The sequence below is a fragment of the Monomorium pharaonis genome, chromosome 5 (assembly GCF_013373865.1).
Source record: "Monomorium pharaonis isolate MP-MQ-018 chromosome 5, ASM1337386v2, whole genome shotgun sequence".
Lineage (NCBI taxonomy): Eukaryota > Metazoa > Arthropoda > Insecta > Hymenoptera > Formicidae > Monomorium > Monomorium pharaonis.
Genome location: NC_050471.1, coordinates 24889517 through 24910042, shown reverse-complemented (window position 1 = coordinate 24910042; position 20526 = coordinate 24889517). Strand labels below are relative to the sequence as shown.

The 20526-nt window shown below is 33.6% G+C and overlaps 1 protein-coding gene across 1 annotated transcript; it reads left to right on the top strand.

The window, feature by feature from the left end:
- The first annotated feature begins 14876 nt into the window (after positions 1–14876).
- Positions 14877–18626, top strand: LOC105831664 (mitochondrial inner membrane protein OXA1L). Its single transcript, XM_012671951.3, has 8 exons — positions 14877–15120; positions 15471–15732; positions 15830–16006; positions 16097–16240; positions 16322–16407; positions 16493–16759; positions 17345–17507; positions 18366–18626. The coding sequence occupies exons 1-8, from the start codon at positions 15055–15057 to the stop codon at positions 18524–18526; spliced, it is 1326 nt and encodes a 441-aa protein (XP_012527405.1). The 5' UTR covers positions 14877–15054; the 3' UTR covers positions 18527–18626.
- The last annotated feature ends 1900 nt before the right edge of the window (positions 18627–20526 follow it).

The window sequence follows — 20526 nt, the reverse complement described above, 5'->3', positions numbered from 1 at the left end:
TGATGCAAATGTACCTTCGATCCTATTTCAGATTTCTGCCTTACTTTACCCCTTGTACAGTACGCACGGGGAAAGAGTGCTTTGTTTTCTATTTATTACAAACTGCGTGCGTCTCGTATTTTGTATTTTACTTAAAGAAAAACTACACCAATACACACAAATAATTAATAACGTTTGCCTATAGATACGATTTCGCACGTCACTCAAACTAAAAAGAATCACGTGATAATTTTTGTCGCAGAATTATTCCAGTGACAACTGTTGTGCGTAGAGCAAGAAACAATGAATTTGACAGTTAAATGATTGATTTTGCGTTTTATATATCATTTACATTATTTTCTAAACGATCCTTATTCCGAATTCCTTGTGTCTTCTTTTATAATGTTTTTTACAAGGTTCTAAACAAACTATCTTTTAAATTAAAGATTAAATCAAGATTTGGAAAGTTATAATTTGTCTAACTAAATTAAATTAAAGTTAATGCTTACAAAATTAATTTAATTATGTTAAAAGTTGCATAATTAAAAAACTCAGTTAAAAGTTACATTAAAATCTAATAAACTTAAACTAAAAGTAAATTTTAAAAAATATTATTTATATTAAATTAAAATATTGTAAACTTTTAAATTTAGATTACTACAAATAGTAAAACAATATTGTTATTTTAATTGTAAATTATATTCATATAAACTAAAATAGAAATATTGTTTTCTAAATAAGAATATAGTATATATTTTTTCTTTTACAAATAAGTTTTTAACTTGAAAAAAAAGCTAATAAATTAAAGTTCATATGCATTTAAAAATAACTAGTTACAATAATAAAATAACTCACTTTTAATTAAGTTGAATTTAAAGTGCTTAACTTTCAACTTTTTAAATGCTCAGTCCTGGATTAGTTTATATAGGTTTTGTGTTTTTATCGCGGTCATCACGGTCAACACGGTACAGCAGCACTGTGCTTTCTACAAAATTTCAGTCGCTGGAGTAAGAGCGACTCGTGAAATCGTAACCTTACATGAAATATCTACTATAATGTTTGCTTCCTTTATTATACACTATCATTTATAAGTTTAGAAGCAAAATATGAATATAAGTAAAACCAAAATTAAAAAACTTAAAAAATGCACATTTCAAATGCATTTTCCTTTTCCCTTTAAAATGCATTTTTCAAAACTCTATTTTTTTTACCTAGATGTCCTAGAACTTTTCATAATATATCAGACAGAGAAAATTACAAGCAATTGTATAAACAATATCCTTTGGTACTAAATTTATTTCCATGGCATCACAAATAAAATCTAAATCTGAATTAAAATTGACTTGAGAGGGAAAATTGATATCTAAAACAATACGCTTTTCAATTGTTATTTCCGATTGCATCAGACCAAAATTTCTATTTCACCGAGTCATCTTACGTCACTCCACGCGTGTCGTATTTTTTCCTTGAAAGTCGCTCATTCAATTTAATCACTAAATTAAATCCCGTTTTCCCGCATATTGCTTTGGGAAAACTTGTCGGATGCAATTTGCATTCTGCCCATTATCTCGAGGAGAGTAAAAAACGCGGGGGAAAAGGAGAAGAGGTGCCGCTTGCATCCGATCGAGTATTACGCGGCCCGAGTCAAGGCCGCGCGTTATTGCGAGGCAGCCGATGGTATCTCCGGTGACTGCCCGGGCAACGTGGTGCGTGCCCATCTCGATGGCCGCGCGCGGTGCCTTTATCATCGCCTGCCCATCGATCCGTGGCGCGATACGCGTGCCCATCCACCAGGACGATCGACGTTAATCGAGTAACGCCGCGTTTACAGCTCGGCGACATGCAACTAGTGTCTGCCCAGCGACTTCAACAGCGACTCGCCGACGAAAGGGGAAGGACAAGGAGGAGGAGGAGAAGGCAGCGAGAAGGAGGAGAGGGCAGCGAGAAGGAGGACGGCTGAAAGAAGGTGCATGCCGTCCTGATGCGCTCGACGCATGCAACCGGCAGACCCTCGGCTCCTCCAGGAAACAATGCTTATATGCTGATATGCTAATGGGTCTGCGTTGCCTTTTTATACGACCGGGGGCATGGGACCTCCGCGGGGCCCGTGAGGCTCCCCTGACCTGATAGCGACAACAGCATCGCGTGTGAACATATAGCTGCGCGGATTAGCGTATATTACACGGAAAGAGGGGCTGTGCTACAGTATTTAAAAATTTAGCCGCATACTAATCCAAAAATAACTTTTACCAACAAAATAATTTATGTAGATACACAAAGAGAAAGATTTCTCTAAATTTAATAAACCGTTTTGTTCGACTATTCTGAAGCATATATTTCTTTGTTTCTAATAAATTTTACTAAATCTAAAGAAATGTGTACAAAATTTATTAAAACTAAAGAAATATATATGTGCTTTGGAATGGTCGAACAAAACTGTTTATTAAATTTAAAGAAATTTTTTTCTCTATGTAGCTCAAACTAGTTGCTAGAATACCATATGTTGACAGCATTGCTCATTATGTTTGTCCTATACGTAATTACTTTGAACGTCCAACTAAATTATTTTCCGATCAGTATGCCGATTAAATTTTGAAATACAATAGTTCAGCAAAATCATTCATCTCGCAGTATAGAGCGATTATCTTTTAATCACTTTATAAACCATGGTCAAATATGTAATTCGTTATTTTTTGTTCTCTATTAATTAATCTAATTCGATTAAGATTTGATCGGTCTTCTTTTAATTAACATTTAACGAGTATACGTTTGAAACTTTTTCTCCTTTACCTCTTCTTTTCTTCCCACTAATAAAAGATGACCTTTAAAGAAATAATATGTTTATTCCCAAGAAAAAGCAGTATTAATATTTTCGGCTATTTCTTTTTTTTGCCGATAAAGGGTTACCGCGAGTGTGCTGCAATCTGGGCGATCTTTCGATGTGTGTGTGTGTGTGTGTGCGTGCGTGCGTGTGGGGCGGGCAACGTTGCGATTCCTCGATACGTGCATCGATCTAGATCTGACGACCGGAAATGCACGTGTTTCTATGATACACGCCGCATCCGGCGCCACGCCCCCTCGCCTCACCTGCCGCACGATGTGCACGCCGTGTGTGCACTGACGATGATAATAATAATAATAAGGCGCGCGTTCGCATCGTCGCATTGACGCAGCGCGCCGGGGCCTCACGGGGGCCCCGGTCCGCGCCTCCCCCACCCCCGTCCCCTAGTTACTCTGCGCGTCGTGTTATAACGAGCGCAAACTAGATTAACTGCTGACGAGCGGGTTACTTAGTAACAGTAGTAGGTAACTGCTAACTAGCCGCGCCAACAACTGAATTAAACGATACGCGAAATGTTTGACTTGCATGAAAGTATTAAAAAAAGAAAGGAAGGAGAAGAAGAATGAATAGACGTCTTTCCGCGTGCGCGGTTAGACGACGTGGCTGTATTTAAACGAAATATTTTACTTGCATGGAGGAACATAAAGAGGCTTGAATGGACGTCTACATAACTTCACGTTATGCGTGAATCTTAACCAGCTCTTTCCGCAAACGGGCAACGCGGAATTAAGCAGGCGAATACGAGCGAAAAGTTCGGCGGAAAAAAGATTTTAAAAAGTTCATGGAATAATAAAAATTATACATTTATACGCTTTTAAGTTATTCGATATCTCAGAGTAATAAAAATTATGGTTTATTCGATCGATCTCAATATCATACTTTTTATAATAAAGGTCTCGAAATTTATTTGCTTTTTAAAATTCTAAAATTTCTTTACCCTCTTCTTTTGACGAAAAAATAACATATGTTGCACGTAATATATATTTCAATTAAAAGTACTTTTTTCAAATATTACAAAAAAATATTACAGTCCGCGCCACATTATTATAAAGTTCTATACCATTATAATATTATAAAATTAAAAATATAATTAAAGCGCAGAATGGAATTGAACAAAAGTAACCTGCATTTTTTTTTCGCAAATGAAAAATCGTGCTGCCTGTTAAAAATGGGATTTACACCGAGCGCAGCAGTTTGTCGTTCAAACTTGGAAAATTCGTCCGCCACCATTTTAACATCGTTACCGGATTTCACTGGTTCAGCATTCTCGCCGATAAACAACATTACGGCCGCTAACGATTGCTCCTATTTTCGATCGTTAATCCCGCGTTGCGTTCATCTGGCCGGAATATTTTCCGGCGGTTCGATCCGGCCGGGTTTTGCCAATTTGTGGGAATATTCTCGTCGATGCGTGCCGACGAGGTGACTCTCCTCTCTCCTCCATGCATCAGGTACAGCATAAAAGCAAACTTACACGATTCATTTTTAATCGGCGACGAAATAAAACTGTTTCGGCAGAAATGTTTGTTAATTTTTTTTTCTTCTGTTAAATCTGCAGCGATTGCTGAATTTAAACGGCTTACAAATTGAAAGTTTCTTTATTAATTTTATCTTCATCTCTGCATAATTGCATACTTGTGATAATGTAAATATTACAGTTTCCAAATGATACATGCCCTTTTTACTTTTATTATCACATAATTATTTTCCAAAACAAATTAAATATTTTTTGCTATTCATCATCCCCATGAAAAATAAGATGACAGACAAGGCTCTGAAAATCGAGTAAAAATGTGATCACGAGCTTTACAAAGGGACTTAATTGCCCCTTGTAGTAAATAAACACAGTTTCATTATTTAATGAATAGCTGTATGTGTAATTTTTTTATAAGTAAGTTAATAAATGCTTAATTAAACATGTTTATTTTGTCATTTCACATTTTATCAAAAGTATTTACGAGAAAGAGAAAAATACATAACTATGCTACATTCGGTATATATATGTAATCAATATATGGCCCAAGTGCTATCTTTTTTTTTTAATCTTTACTATACTTATATAAATAATTAAAAACACATATTTCATATATTTTTTTAGTTTCAGAATTGTTTTCTATTTTAAAACTGACCCTTACTTTTTAGTTTCGTATTCATCAAACAATTAGAAAAATCTTCAAAATTTAGAGGAAACATATTGGGTACAGGTACCTTAATTCAGGAATCATAATAACGTCGCAGTAGCCAACCGCGTAAGTAAGGCTTAATGTGCTGTCGAAGAGACAGAGAGAGAAAAAGGTCTTGTTGGTCTCACGAGAGCGCGTTATGCTAGTTACACGCGAACTCCTCGCGACGAGCATTAAGGAAGCATTATGATAACTACGCGGGGGCGAGTCCGCGTCCCCGGCTCTCACGGACCTTCCGCGGGTATCCAGCTACTCGCGCGCAATTTTCCCCGTCCGCGTTCCTGTCAACAACAGATAAAAAAAAATCCTGTTGATACATTTAATCCTTACAATCCTATACACGACTTCGAACTCCACAAAATATAATATAAGTATAATATATGATTTCTAAAATTCCCTATAGATGAGATTGTAAATATTATTTCTCAAAAATAAATTTATAATTAATTTGGCGAAAAAAAATGTTGAGAAATTTTTAAAAATTGTATTTCAAAGAAGATAAAGCTTTAAATCTGTCTCTTCGTCTCTACGATATTCTGTTCCTAAATTACATAAAAATAGAAATTAATGTTTTTCAGTATTTTTAATTTTAAAAGTGTTGTATGGAGGGCTTGATAAAAAAATTATTTTAAAGGCGTTCTAAGCTTTAAAATACTTGTTCAAAAAATTGGTACATCAATGATTTCTGATGACATCGAACTTTTTATATAAAAACTTATTTCTTATAAAATATTTTTTTAAAAACTTTAAAACAAAAGAACTTAAGAAGAAAAGATTAAAAAATGCTTGATTTATATGCTTGACTTTCGCATAAATTTTTTCAAACATTTTTAAAGACTCTTTTCACGCGAAAAAAAGTTCCAAGCGTACTGAAACTTTTATGTGCAAATAATTTATATATGTATAATATATTTACTATATTTGTATTTAAAAAATGGACAAAATAATTAAATAAGGTATTTTAACGTATTTTCACCTTTCTATTTCCATAAATTGACGATAAATCGAAATTACAGGATTTTATTCTTCATATACGGTACAATTTTCAACGAATTGTTTTTCTCACATGCAGACCTACGTGCAGACATACTCGCGCGCAGCCACGTTCAATGAGCGAGAGCGATCGATCTGCCCTTCTCGAGCGAGATTGGCTTCTGATGTGCGCAATCGCGAGCAGAAATCGTGCGACATTCCCGATGAAGAAACTACTGAATGAAAGGAAACTAGCGGCGGTTCACACGAGGCTGCCGCACGCATGCATGCACTCACGAACAAACGCACGCACGCACTCAGGCACGCACGCACGCACGCACGCACGCACGCATGCATGCTCGCGTCGAGCATTTACTTTAAAGTAAAGCGATTTCCTTTTACACATTATGATCCCACACCGTGCCGCTTGGTGAGCTATCTCCCAGATTATCCAACGCGCTGGTATCATTACCAGACACGCGAGCCGAAAAGAGCACAGGTTGTCAGCGACGAGGAAAAATTGCTTCCGATCATACCGAGATGGACAAAGATGAAGAATTTAATATACTGGTTAACCGTTTCCATATTTTGCTTAAAAGGAAGGGGGTAAAAAACCGCGGACATGAAATCGCTTTGAAATTGATTATTGTGATCAAATACTGCATTGAAAATCAAACGATCAAAATAATCGAAAAGGATTTAACAAAATAGAAATTAATCAGATGGAAAATTTGCTGTGTCTATAAAAAGAAGAGATTGATCTATTATAGAAACAATATTATCTATAATTAAAATCTAAAGAAAGCCAATAAAAGCATTATAGCAGAATCTGAACTCTCCTTAATAATACTTTTTATGTTATTTTATATACATTTTCTAGCGGTTCAAATCGCGCGCCGTTACTTTCGATCTTCAAACGCGGTTTTTAAGTTGAACCGAAATCATCGTAATATCATAATATTAAATTGGCAACCAAATCTAATTCCTGAATAAGATTTTATTAGAAACTAGTTTCAATTAATTCAATTATTTAAAAACACATATGTATATAACAAAATGACAAAATGTTTTAATCAGATTAGCAGCAAACTATAACATTACTAAGCGGAAAATTATTATATATTCAATTTTTAATATATTAACACATCTACAGGACCACGGCATGATAGATTAGTGATAATCTTCGTTGTTAATAGTGCGTGACAAACGTCGCACCTGATAGCAAAATTGCGACTTTCTACTTATAACTTGCGCGATTTGGGCAGCAATTTTTATAGAATAAAACACGATAATCGAAATTGTTGCAAGTTGCAATCTGCTTGACATGTCCCGGAAATGACGTTAGCCATCTTACCGGCTACTTTCAACTTTCAGAAAGCAACCGCCACTAATTCTTTGAATATAATAGTGTATGTACGTAATTGGCGCACAGCTATTGTTACTACTTAAAACATACGAGTAATGCAATAATAAATTTATGTAAATCGTCATCCACATAAAAGATATAAAAGTCCATAAAAAGATATGAAAAATTACAAATCTTTTAATTTTTAACTAATTTTACCAATATCGTGTAAGATAGATAAATCAGTATTTTGCTAATCATTTATTGGGATAGATAAAGATCTGATCAGATTTATATTTAACTTAATACGCGACACTAGAGAAAAGAAATTTAGGCCTCCTATAATTAATTACACTTTCCATCTGGTATTGGAAGGGTTAAGGAATCGGTGGTGTAGATATTGTACGATGATGCTAGGACAACGCTGACGCATCGATCGAAGCTCATCAAAGGCTCTCAAGAGTTAAAAATTGATGGGGTGCCGTTTCCTGGACAGGACTACTCACTTTACGCCTGACAGGTCAACCGGTAGATAATAGGTTCGACCCCTCCTCCGAGGGAGAAGTGGTGAAGTTGTCAGGGAAAAGGGATGACACTTCGGCCCGACTCATGTCAATGGTGCAGCGCACGCTCTTTGATCGCATCGATAAACCGGTGAAGGATTTTCGTGTTGTTGTTTCCATAGTAGGTAATCTGATTATAAATCAAGGTATCCACACGGCTTTTAAAAATTATAAAACAATTATTGATTTTGCAACTTGATACACCTGTCAAGAAATTGTCTCAATTTTAAAATATATTTACTTTCATATCGCAGAAGAATCAGTGAGAATTCTTTTTTCATTTTTTCGCTTTGGTTTGCAGATTTTTTTATTATTTATTAATTGACAAATATAAAAATATAAAATTATAACATTATTGCCCTAACATGAAAATAATCTTTTTCTTCCTATTTTGCAGAGTTGTATATTATAAAACTGCATGAATTTAATAATGTAAATTATTAGGTATATCTTTATTTTTATTTTTATGTTTAAAACATTTATCGGTCGAATATTTAACTTGCTATTGTATTATACATACACATTATCTAAAAAAGGACGTTCATTAAGATAAATTAATTAGTACAAAAAATAATATTCAGAAAATGTCTATACGGAATGCGGGGAGATCCAGGCAGATCCATTGAATCATGACAAAAGTATTTTTTGCAATAAATTATTTATTGTTTTTCGCGAAAGAGAATCTTGCAGATACTTCTGAGTATTTATATCTAGTAATTATATTTCAAGCCTGATTAAAGTATCGGCGTGCAAATCACGCGCACACACACACACACACACACACACACACACACACACACACACACACACACACACACACACACACACACACACACACACATACACACATACACACACACACACACAAATACACACACTAAAAATATTAAATTAAAACAGAAATTATATTGAGTACCAAGATCCGTTGCAGACTGAATAAGCAACCTTATCTCTAACTTTATATTTATCAGCCAAATATTTATTGTGAATTATTATAATTAAATAATACAATATAAAAAAAAGTTAATCCAGTAAGCAAATCATTAGCAAATTATCATCAAATTGGCAATTTGCTTAGAAATTGATAACAAATTTGATACGAGTGAGGTTTATGTTTTCTAATCGGAAGCTGCAGTCCAATATAAATAGTTAGTCTCAAAAATCTAGTTTACATGCACTATAAATTTTCAACACTGGCAATGATTTTTGGAACTCTGCCAGAATCTGCTGTGATTCATGTGATGACATGTGACAGCAGATTATTATTGCCAAAAATTACGCAAGATCTGCTAACAGAATTTGTCCATAGATTGGCAGCAAAAATTGTGCAGAATCTGTTATTTTTATTAATTAAGTATTTAAATTTTTTAATAACTATTAATCTATATAATGCCAATATCCACTACTTTTATTAAATTTTATATTTAAGTACCTCTTAAAAGGAAAATTAAAAGAAAAGTTAAAATATTCTTTTATTTTAAATATAGGAGTGCAAAATATACAATTATTAATAAACTTAACCACAGATTATTATTTACAGATAACGTGTAAAACATATTTTTATAGTTTACATTGAACACAAAAGAAATTTGATATTTAAACGCGCGGGGATTCATGTCGCAAAAGTCAGAAAGAAATAAAAAGAATAAAGATAATTTGTTCGTAATCACAACTGTTATAAGCTTTTATGTTACATTAATATTGTATTATAATTTTAGTTTTTTATATCGTTAATATTAACGAAATTATCATAAATTGAATCGATATCTCGATGCAGTAAATAGCACAATGGTGTATTATGACCTACATAAAATGATTATTATAGAGAATATAGTAGACTCAACGATTATTTCATGATACATAAATGTAAAATGATAGTAAAGGATGGTATATATTATAATAAAATACAAATACTTAGATACACCGGTATTCATAATCGATTCTTATTTCAAAATCGTCTTAAGCAATGCGTTAAGATGCTATGTAATTCGGCTTTGTAACTGCTTGATGATATCTTGAGACAGTACTTGAAAACATCTCAAATATAAGACTCAACTATGAATAGTTCTTATATTCTTTGCTTAATATCTTGTACGTCGCACTTGTTTGGACTATACGGTATTTTTAACGCGCGGGATTAATATATCGTAATGTGCTTTAAGAGGCAACACTTGTGCCTGCACAGAGCACACGTATCTACTGCTATCAACATATTAACCTCTTCAATATTGCATTATTATTGCTTGGTATATGTATTTTTATTATCTAATAAACTTTGTAAATACATTTTATAAATTGTGATGTTACTTAACGTCCTATTTATGGGCATTATTTGCAAATTATCTACGTGTCTTATGATACCTGAGTGACCATATATCCGATCTTTCCATGAAATGGATATACATATATGTGTAGCAAAAATACAAAAATTTTTTACAATTTTTTAAAGATAAAAAAATAAATATTTTAAATTTCGCATTTTTAATACTTTTTATAGCAATTAAAAAATAGATAAAACTTTTCTTTTTTTAACTGGTATAATTTATTTTCCTTAAATATAATAAACAATATGATAAATTAAGTTTTCGATAAGTGCAGTATATATACCAAAACTACCCTAATGGATTATAGGTTATTTATGCATTAACGTCAGATACTGCTATTTTCATCTGTGATATTTGTGAGACAAAAAAGGTAGAATTTTAATATGTATTTTCACATGAATTAATATAAGGAATTAATGTATTTCTTTGAACATCCCTTTTTATTGTCAATCTTTGTAAAGTCAATGATTTTTAAAATCAAGAAAAACCTGTAAAATAAATGGAGAAAAGAAAAAAGGAAGATGAAGAAAACATGAAAAAGTGTCATCATCTTTCTCTTTCTCACTCCTTCCGCCCCTGTCTTACTCTCTTTCTCTCTCTCAGGCCACTTTAAATGTCTTTATGAGTCCCGGCTGTTAACATGACCGTCGAAACAGACACGGCCTTTTTTCAGTGCCTGATTTCCCCGTATCTGCGGGATCTCAGGTGGCTAAGCGTTTATCTATGGAAGACTGATGAAGCTATGATCGGCCGGTTTAGTGAGGCCGAACAAGCACTGCCGCCCGTAGACTGTTGCACCACACCAAAGATTTGTGTCTCGGTTGACTTCGGCGATTTCTTTGGCGTGAGAAGTCATTTCGAAGATAATTGCGAACGTAGATTAAGTCTTTTTCCTTTCTGATGGATCCTCTTGAGTATTTTCACATATATATAATAAACCTCCACAGAATTTCCTCTTCTCACGTTTGCAATTATCTTCTGGAAGATAGTTTCTAGGTTTTTAACCATCTGTGTGTAGTTTCAAGCAAATCCGGCGAGTCATGCGAATAAAATCAAAATGTATTTTCGAGTCTTCCAAAACTTCCAGGTTTTGGCCTCTATCAATCAAATTTGGGTCATATAAATTATTATAATAATATCACTGTGCGCATATTGTAAATCCCCTTGAACGATAAACCGGCTTTGCGTGTGTATGTTGTGTGTGTGTGTGTGTGTGTGTGTGTGTGTGTGTGTGTGTGTGTGTGTGTGTGTGTGTGTGTGTGTGTGAATTTGTGAAAAATAACTCAAGTGAACTTTTTCGCGCAAGAAATCTGGAGATCTCAGAATTATCAAGTTTATTATATTTGTTTCGCGTACCAATTAATATTCACCACTTACATTATGAAATAATTTTATTTTAGTTTTATAAAATTGTATGTAGGCACATTGTGAAGTCCCTTGAATGACAAACTGGCTTTACATGTGTGTGTCCATGTGAATCTGTGGAAAATAACTCAAGTGAGCTTTTTCGCGCAAGAGATCTCAGAATTGAGTGTATCAATTTTAATCGGACTGGTCGCAATCGAAAGCTCACATCAATATTATATATATATAATAAAATTGCCATTAGATTTTTTATTATGATTTTAGTTTCTAAGATATTTTAACTGAAAGTAAATTTGATAGCTAAATTCCAGATAAAGCTAGCGGCGCAACATTTGTGCAGTGAAGTTTGCGTCATGCAACACGATTCTTTATGTACATACTTGGCGCGGGGACGTTACTAGGCAGTGCGCAGTATACGCTCTAGCGTAGAGCGCAAAATTTGAAAGGGCGCAAAATTTAGAGGGTGCTATGCAGCAATGCCAGTTCAGACGTTCACGTCAGCAGGACTGCACAAACGGTGGAAGATCTGTTGTCTTCCTCCTCTTCTGGGTAACGCTAAAAGCAGGGATTTTTTAGTTTTTTTGTATTTTCAACTTTGTATTAGGATGCACGATCGATTTTCAGCGTAGGGGCGTCTAAGTAATTCGTAACGGCCCCGACTTGGCGTCGTGCCACTACCGCGTCGCTTGATAAATAATTACAGATTGGTGGCCTGTATTAATTACAAATAATTAATCCAACGCGCGAATGATGGATGAATTATTTAATGCGATTAGATAAACGAGAAAGGGAAGACGAGAGAGATATACATATATCGAAGAGACGGAAGACGATAGAAATATATAATTAAACGTACTCGCGCGTACCGGTAGGAACGAATCGTAAAATGCTACTACAGCATGGTAGTGGAATAAATAATTAAGTGCTAGGAACGCGCGCGCAGTAGTTAACGATCACCTCACGACGCGATGTTCGCGCCCTTACGTTACAGAATCATTTCCGAGTTGAGGGATGGAGAAGAGGGCAAGTGGGAGGAGGGAGACGAGACTGACAGGCGGCGATGGTTAAGGAGGATTTAAGGGGGTTCCGGGACAATGCGAATCTGTAATTATAAGCACGCCGGTCTTGTGCTTTCGCTCCTTTTTTTCATATAAAATCTCTTACAGCCCCGTATTATCGCCTTAAATCAACAAAGCCGCTCCTCCGTTCGAAGGTGGTTCGGCGAAGGCACAGCATTCGGTAAGGAACGGGGATGTGGCAGAGAGGAAAGGAGGGAATTTAAAGTCGGGAGGGAGAGGAAGGGCGACCTGTAGCTACGGCTGGGCAGCAAGAGAAAGAGAGAGGACTTTAATAACAGGTCTCGCTTAATAACCCAAGTCCCGCACACGGCCCAAACTGAATGTCATTGCAGTAGATTCGATCACGTGACTCGGCATTGTTCGTACGGCAAGAACGCGTAGCGATCGACACGGTCGATTCTTACGTGATATAGTGCAGAATCGAAGAAGATATTCAACGATTTCCAATCGATTTAGTGATTGAGTTTACTCGTCATCGGTCAAAATATTGATGATTTATACAGATTTCTATACGTACACATATATACATATGTAAACAGTAGCATATAAAAATGCTCAGTTTAAAGTTTTTATTACTTATATTTTATAAAACTATTAATATCATGGATATTAAAAATACATAATCTATGCATATTAAAAGAATATAATTGTAGAAAAAATAAAATCCTTCGATACACAGGTAATAAAAAATATGGTGTGCAACACATGCGATTACCCTTTTCCATTTGTGATAAACGCACTATCCACACTCGTGCTAAAAAGGCCGACTTTCCACTCTTGTTACAAAACATAATATCTTTTGAAACATTTTCCAAAATTATTGTCGCAATAATTTATCTAATTTTAATCTGATTGACTCAAAATTATTAGAAGACATCATTCACAATATTTTTCTTTTTCGTTCTTTATCTTTGTAAAAATAATTTTTTAATTTCATTATAAGTTTATCAAAAATTAAATTTGTATAGATAAAAATTTTTTTTATTTTTTGCTTCAGATAACTTCTACATCTCAAATCATGAGAACAGTAAGTCAGTATTTTTTATGCATATATAGATTTACAAATAATTATTAAAAAATTTTTCTTAATGTTTCAGAAAAATTATTTTTTATTAAAAAAAACATTTAATTATTAAAGAATAAATTTTGCTTTAATTACAACGTTAAATTTATTTTGCATATTATCAATCAATTTGTTCATCGCAAAATAAAAAAATATCAATATGTCCAACTTTATAAAAATTACAAAAATTAAAACATTTTTAATATAAAAATATAATGTATTATTATGAACATCCATTATGTTGGTAAATAATCACATTGAACAACAAATATATGTAAACAAAATAAATGTCGCCCATTTTTTGTTTGTTGTACATATGTAATTTATTAATTTATATCAAATAAAAAATTTTATTGAAAATAAACGCATCTTGTTTTTCATTTTACGGAAAAAAATATTCTATTATAAATTGTAAAAAAATTTTGTAAAAAAATAATCATCAGATTTTTAACATGCTTCCATTTTTTGTAGTATGTATATATACAATTAATTAAGATATAAAGCTTGATAAAAATTTACTATAATAAAACTACTATAATAAAAATATATGTAATTATTACTATAGTAAAAAATATGTAATTATAATATTTAAAAAAGCGTTAAATTTGTTATTTTGTTATATATTTTATATTTCAGTACTAATTAAATATGTACGTTTACATTAATCTACAAAAAATAATTCTACAGTTATCATTATCAGTCGTTGTTCTAATAGAATATTATTAGATCAAGAAAGAGTATTACTTTTTATTTAAAAAAAAAACTTTTAATTGTAGATATATATTTTTTAAATTATTGATTTAATTAAAATTATATATTTTCTACGATTTATTTTCTACGGTTTTAATTTAGTGGTGCCATCTAAACTTAAGTATCGCAAACTTTAATGTCGATAACTTATCTAATATCGCACAGATAGAGAGAGGTTAGATTTCATTTTTGCATTTTTTGTAATTTTGTAACTAGACCTACAGACGCGCTATTAAACTTTTTGTTTTTTACCTTTTAAAAATAAATTGTAACGACGTTATCTTTAAAAAAATCTTGTTTCTCTCTCTCTCTCTCTCTCTCTCTCTCTCTCTCTCTCTCTCTCTCTTTTATTTTACTTTATTTTACTCTTTTTCGTAGTTTATCTTAACATATATTTCTAATTTTCTCTTTTTTTCTCTTTCTATTTCTTCTCCACACACCACACACACACACACACATACACGTATGTATGTATATACTGTGAAGTTTGCAACTGCTAAGTTTTATCCATTTTGTTCCACATGCGTGAGAGGTATTTGCGTACCTCGTAAGTAGAATTACAGTGACAATTCAGTTGACAAACGTAGAAATGTTGATGCGAGCTTCCACAATCGTTTACCGGCAAGTTCTGCTAAAATCAAGTGTATTTTCACAGGTATAGTAATGTTAGCGGCTTTTTAGAGGTTAGGCTTTTATCTGAATAAGAAAGATTCAAAGCGATAATCTCTATCCCAAAGAAAAAAAATAACAAAAAAAGAAAACGAGTTAATAACTGGTTTGAATGACGTTGAATTCTCGATAAAAGGAAATTCACAAGCATAGTGACAATTTCATGCTAAATATATCGATTTTATTGGGCATGTTAATGTATAGGATTTATATTTAACTTTCACTGTTAATCTTTTTTTATTTTTTGGTAAAATAATTTTGTGCTTAGAAGAGATATAGCTAATTGTATTTCAAAATATGGTCTTGCTTCAGAAATAATTTTCTTTTTCTTTCTAGGAAATTGTTACACATAGGCATATCCATTTAGTTGCTAAGGGACAGAACATTTTTAGAGGCAATATTTTACTGGATTTGCATAGGAACTGCAGAATTACAGGAATCTCTCTAATCCGCTATGCTAGCACGGATGAAACACCATTACTAACACCATTAAAAACACCATTGGAAACACCATTGGAAACACCACTGGAAATACCACCGCAAACAACATCAACACCAATACCACCATCACAGAATAATCCATACGATGAAATACCAGGTTTAAAGCATAATGCATCCTTGAAGCTTTATATTATAATCTTTATATCATAATATAAAAAATAAAAGTTGTCTGTTAATTTGTATTTTATGTGCAGATCCACCAACGCCAATTCAGGAAATTATAGAAAATATTGTGAAAGTACATCCGAATGGAGAACCGACATTTGAGAGCCTGGGATTGGGTGGTTGGACTCCAACAGGGATTGTAGAGAATTTATTAGAATTTCTGCACATAAGTTTAGATATGCCATGGTGGTTGACAATTGTTACAGGTATATACTTTCGTTTTGCAAAATTTATAGTTATTTATTTAATAAAACTTCTGGCATGATTAACATCACTTTAATATTGCTATGTTTCAGCTACTATTTGTGCAAGGATTCTTGTGTTTCCTTTAATAATAAAAGGGCAAAAAAATACGATTAAAGTTACAAATCACTTGCCAGTGATACAAGAGATGCAGATGAGATTGACACAAGCTAGAACTTCTGGTGATCATTTGGAAAGTATGTTAGAAGGGTTTGCATTAACAGAAACTGCTGATTAGAAAGTACAATACCTAATTTGTTTTTTTCTCTCCTGAACAGCTGCACAGGCTGCGACAGAAATGATGAAATACATGAAAGAGCACGACATTAGTATGTTTAAGAATATGATGACGCCATTAATTCAGGTAATCATTCTCTTATGCATTGATACACGCGTATAAAAAAATGATATTAAAAGAATTTTTTGATTGTACAATTCCAATATTTCAGGCGCCAGTGTTTATCTCCTTCTTTTTTGCACTGAGAAAAATAGCGAATTTACCTGTAGAAAGTTTGAAAGAAGGTGGTTTTTTGTGGCTAAAGGATCTCACGGTATATGATCCTTATTATATAATGCCGATAGTTACCAGTGTGACATTTTTTATCACAATCGAGCTTGGTACAGATGGTGTCAACCTTCAAGCAATGGGCTTGTTTCGATATGTCTTACGAGTTATGCCATTTATCATATTACCGTTTATGCTACACTTTCCTGGTGTAAGTATAATAATATTTCTTTTAAGGATATTTTCCAGTTTAATATAAGAGTATAATTTTACATTATCAAATTTGGAGGATAAATTTTCGATTAATATATAGACACCCATGAATTTGTTGACTACATTTTTTTAAATAACTTTTTAAAATAGCATTGAGAGAGGTGGGAGTTTTAATTTAATTGCAAAAATATATAAAAATTTGGAAAAATTATTCATAAAAAAATTTGCAATAAAAAATTAATTGTTTATCGTATTATTTTTGTATAAGAGTACGAAATGTTCATAAATTCTCTTCAAATTAAAGTATCAGTATCAATCATGTAACATTTGCCTGAAACATTTTTTCCGAGAATGCTTTATTTTCAAAATATTTGATCGTTCCGGATTTTTGTTACACACTGTATATGAAGTAAAAATTTATGTGATTTTTAAATTGGAAACTCTTCTTAATATAAAAACAATATCAAAAAGTATACTATAATATATAATATTTAATCTATAAACGCAAGCAATAACTATTTACCTATATAATTTTAAATACATATTTTCTCTTAAAAATTTTTTTATTTCTCTTTATTTGTAGACTGTTGTAACGTATTGGGCGACAACAAATGTTATTTCTCTGGTGCAAGCTAGTATTCTAAAACATCCACGTATAAGAAAAGCTCTCGATATGCCTACTATAGTACGGCGCCAAACTCCAGCACGTACTAATAACAAAACCTTCATCAAAGAATTCAAAGAATGTGAGTATGCGTATACACATATTATATATGTATACGTACATGCATATACACTATCACTCAGAGCTTCAACACGCTAGAGATTTTTCACAATTTATAATAATTAAATACAAAAGTCATTAGAAAATTTTGAAAAAATTTATATAAATTAAACACATTATTACAAACATTTTTTCTTTTTCTTGAATTTTATTAAAGTTACAAAATATTTTATAAGAAAGAAGTTTTTACACAAAAAGTTCGATATCATTACAAGTAATCATCACACTAATTTAGAAAAAAAACATTTTAAAGCTTTATAAAAATATTGGATTAAAATATTTGGTTAATTTATGCCCGATGGTGTTTATCAAGCATTATTATAGCGCTTCAAAAAAATATTTTAATTTGAAAAAATATAAATTTACAATATTATGTAAATTAAGAACAAAATATCCTAGAAACGAAACTAAAAGATATTAAAACGTTATTCTTCTTTTTTAAATGCATTTCAAAAATGTAATTTAAAGAGGATTTCTAATTTTTTCATCGAAATATAGTATTTAAACATTTTTTATGAGAAAGAATCTCAATCATTGAAACTCTTGAATAGTGTTTGTGTGTGCGTGTGTAACAGTATCATATATTCATATTATATCTGAATACATCATGATGCATTAGAGAACAATTAATACTTTGCAAAAATCTGTTACTATACAATGCGTATACCAACTATATAGTTAAATCCACACACTATTTAATAATTCAATTTCATACAGTGAAAATATAGTAAACAATATATATAGTCAATTGCATAAATAAAATAATATGAATATATGCATTTTGCAAAAATATAATAAATTGAATATATCTATATTTTAGCTTGGACAAACTTGAAGATAACGAAGCAATTAGCTGATAGAGAACGAGCAGATATAGTACAGTTTAATAGCGCTGGTAAGGGTCCCTTAGTGAAAACATTCAAATATGATCCAACAAAACAAAAGCAATCGGCAACAGTCCTTACGAAAAATAGAGAATAATTTATAATAAATGTGCCTGACTACGCATTGTACAGCACAATAAATCAATTTGCAATTATATATTATAACTATAATAAAGCCAGTCTTATTTTACATAAAATCTTTGTTTAACCCTTTAGTGCTTGGCATGCCACACTTAACATGTTCACTTTAGAATGCATTTTAGGTGTTTTCATCCATCAGCACCTTCATGTGCACATTAAACTATGTAGTTAAATATCTATGAATCCCGTAAGTAATATGCATGACTTTTTGGGTCTCTTTTATACTACGCCCACGTTTATTTGGTTCTGTTTCATGCTATACCCGTAAATTTTACAATTATATGCATTCATATTTTAAATCCGTTTTATGCAGATGTGCATAATCGTGTTCTATAAATGTGCAATACCATATATACATGATATAAATTCAAATAATTGATTTGATAAAAACTCACTCACTGATTGCTGTCGCTGCTCCTGCTGCTGATGCTGCTGCTGCTGCTGCTGCTGCTGCTGCTACTGCTACTGCTACATTAATTCCTTTTCCGGTTTTGATTCTGAAAATGTAATAAATATTATTCCTAAACTCAAACACAAAAGCAGGTAAAGAAATGTATCACTTGAAAAAATAGTATAATATTTAATACCGAGTCGCTCCATGGATGCCGCTTTCTGCTGACATCATCCTGCTATTTCGAATCGAACCGCACATTAATAACGATCGCCCGATACTTTATTCGGCAATCCCGATATTACGGATAATAGATCACACACGAGTAAAACGTAAACCGCACGCGAGAATTTCACTTGGCGCGACCGTTACATTTGAAAAAATACGTGAAAAGGACGGCTCGTCTGATTGGCGGCGAAAATCAACATAGCATGAAAGTGGCGTGACGTCACGTAACTTCGTGGAAACGCAGGGGCCGAGGAAAGCGGTGAGAAAACCGTTTGAATAAAAATTATGCGCCGAGATACAACGAACGGAGACATTCGTTTCGAGAATTTCGTATGCTCGACTAGTAGCACTTCACATAATTGGCACTCGCGATATTCTACCGAACGTATCCCCTTCGAGTAAACACTTTGCTCGAACGTGCACGATACCGCGCTTTACACATGAATACGATCTCTGTACGATCTCACATGGCTCGCGGCTCGCGGGTCGTGTGTTAGCGCGACGACACTCTCAACACAACACTACCTGCGCACAATGAATTCCGAACACGCGAGACACGCACGGAGTCAACAGAACGTCCGATGCGTCCGACCGGCGCTGGAGCGCGGAGCAACATGGCGGCGGTAGCGGCGTACGTGACTTGGCGCGCGGCGCGCGCAGGCGCAACAAGTCGATCGTCTAGCAACGCCGAGTGGCGCCGACTACCGTAGCGCCGCGAGTCACGTACGCCGCTGCCGCCGCCATGTTGCTCCGCACTTCAGCGCCAGTCGGACGCATCGGACGTTTTGTTGACTCCGTGTGTGTCTCGCGTGTGTTGCGTGTGTCTCGCGTTATCAGAATTCGAATTGTGCGCAGCTACGAAGTTGAGACTGTTGAGAGTGTCGTCGCAAGCGATGTGAGATCGTGCAGAACAGAGTATTCATGTGTGAAGCGCGGCATCGTTCGCCTTCGGTTTCGAGTGAAGTGTTTGCGTGCGCATTCGAGCAAAATGTGACTAGTCGTCGTGCGAGCATACGAAATTCTCGAAACGAATTTGTCTTCGTTGTATCTCGGCGCGTAATTTTCATTCAAACGGTTTTCTCACCGTTTTCCTCGGCCTGCGTTTCCACGAAGTTACCTTACGTCACGCCACTTTCGTGCCATGTTGATTTTCGCCGCCAATCAGACGAGCCGTACTTTTCACGTATTTTTTCAAATGTAACGGTCGCGCCAAGTGAAATTCTCGCGCGCGCGGTTTACGTTTTACTCGTGTCGTGTGTGATATATTATCCGTAATATCGGGAGTGCCGAATAAAGTATCGAGCGATCGTTATTAATGTGCAGTTCGAGAATATCAG

Coding starts and splice junctions, on each gene's coding strand:
- LOC105831664 (XM_012671951.3), top strand. CDS start 15,055: ATGTTGATGCGAGCTTCCACAATCGTTTACCGGCAAGTTCTGCTAAAA. Junction 15,121..15,470: donor AATCAAGTGTATTTTCACAG/GTATAGTAATGT, acceptor TTTTCTTTCTAG/GAAATTGTTACACATAGGCA. Junction 16,760..17,344: donor TTATGCTACACTTTCCTGGT/GTAAGTATAATA, acceptor CTTTATTTGTAG/ACTGTTGTAACGTATTGGGC.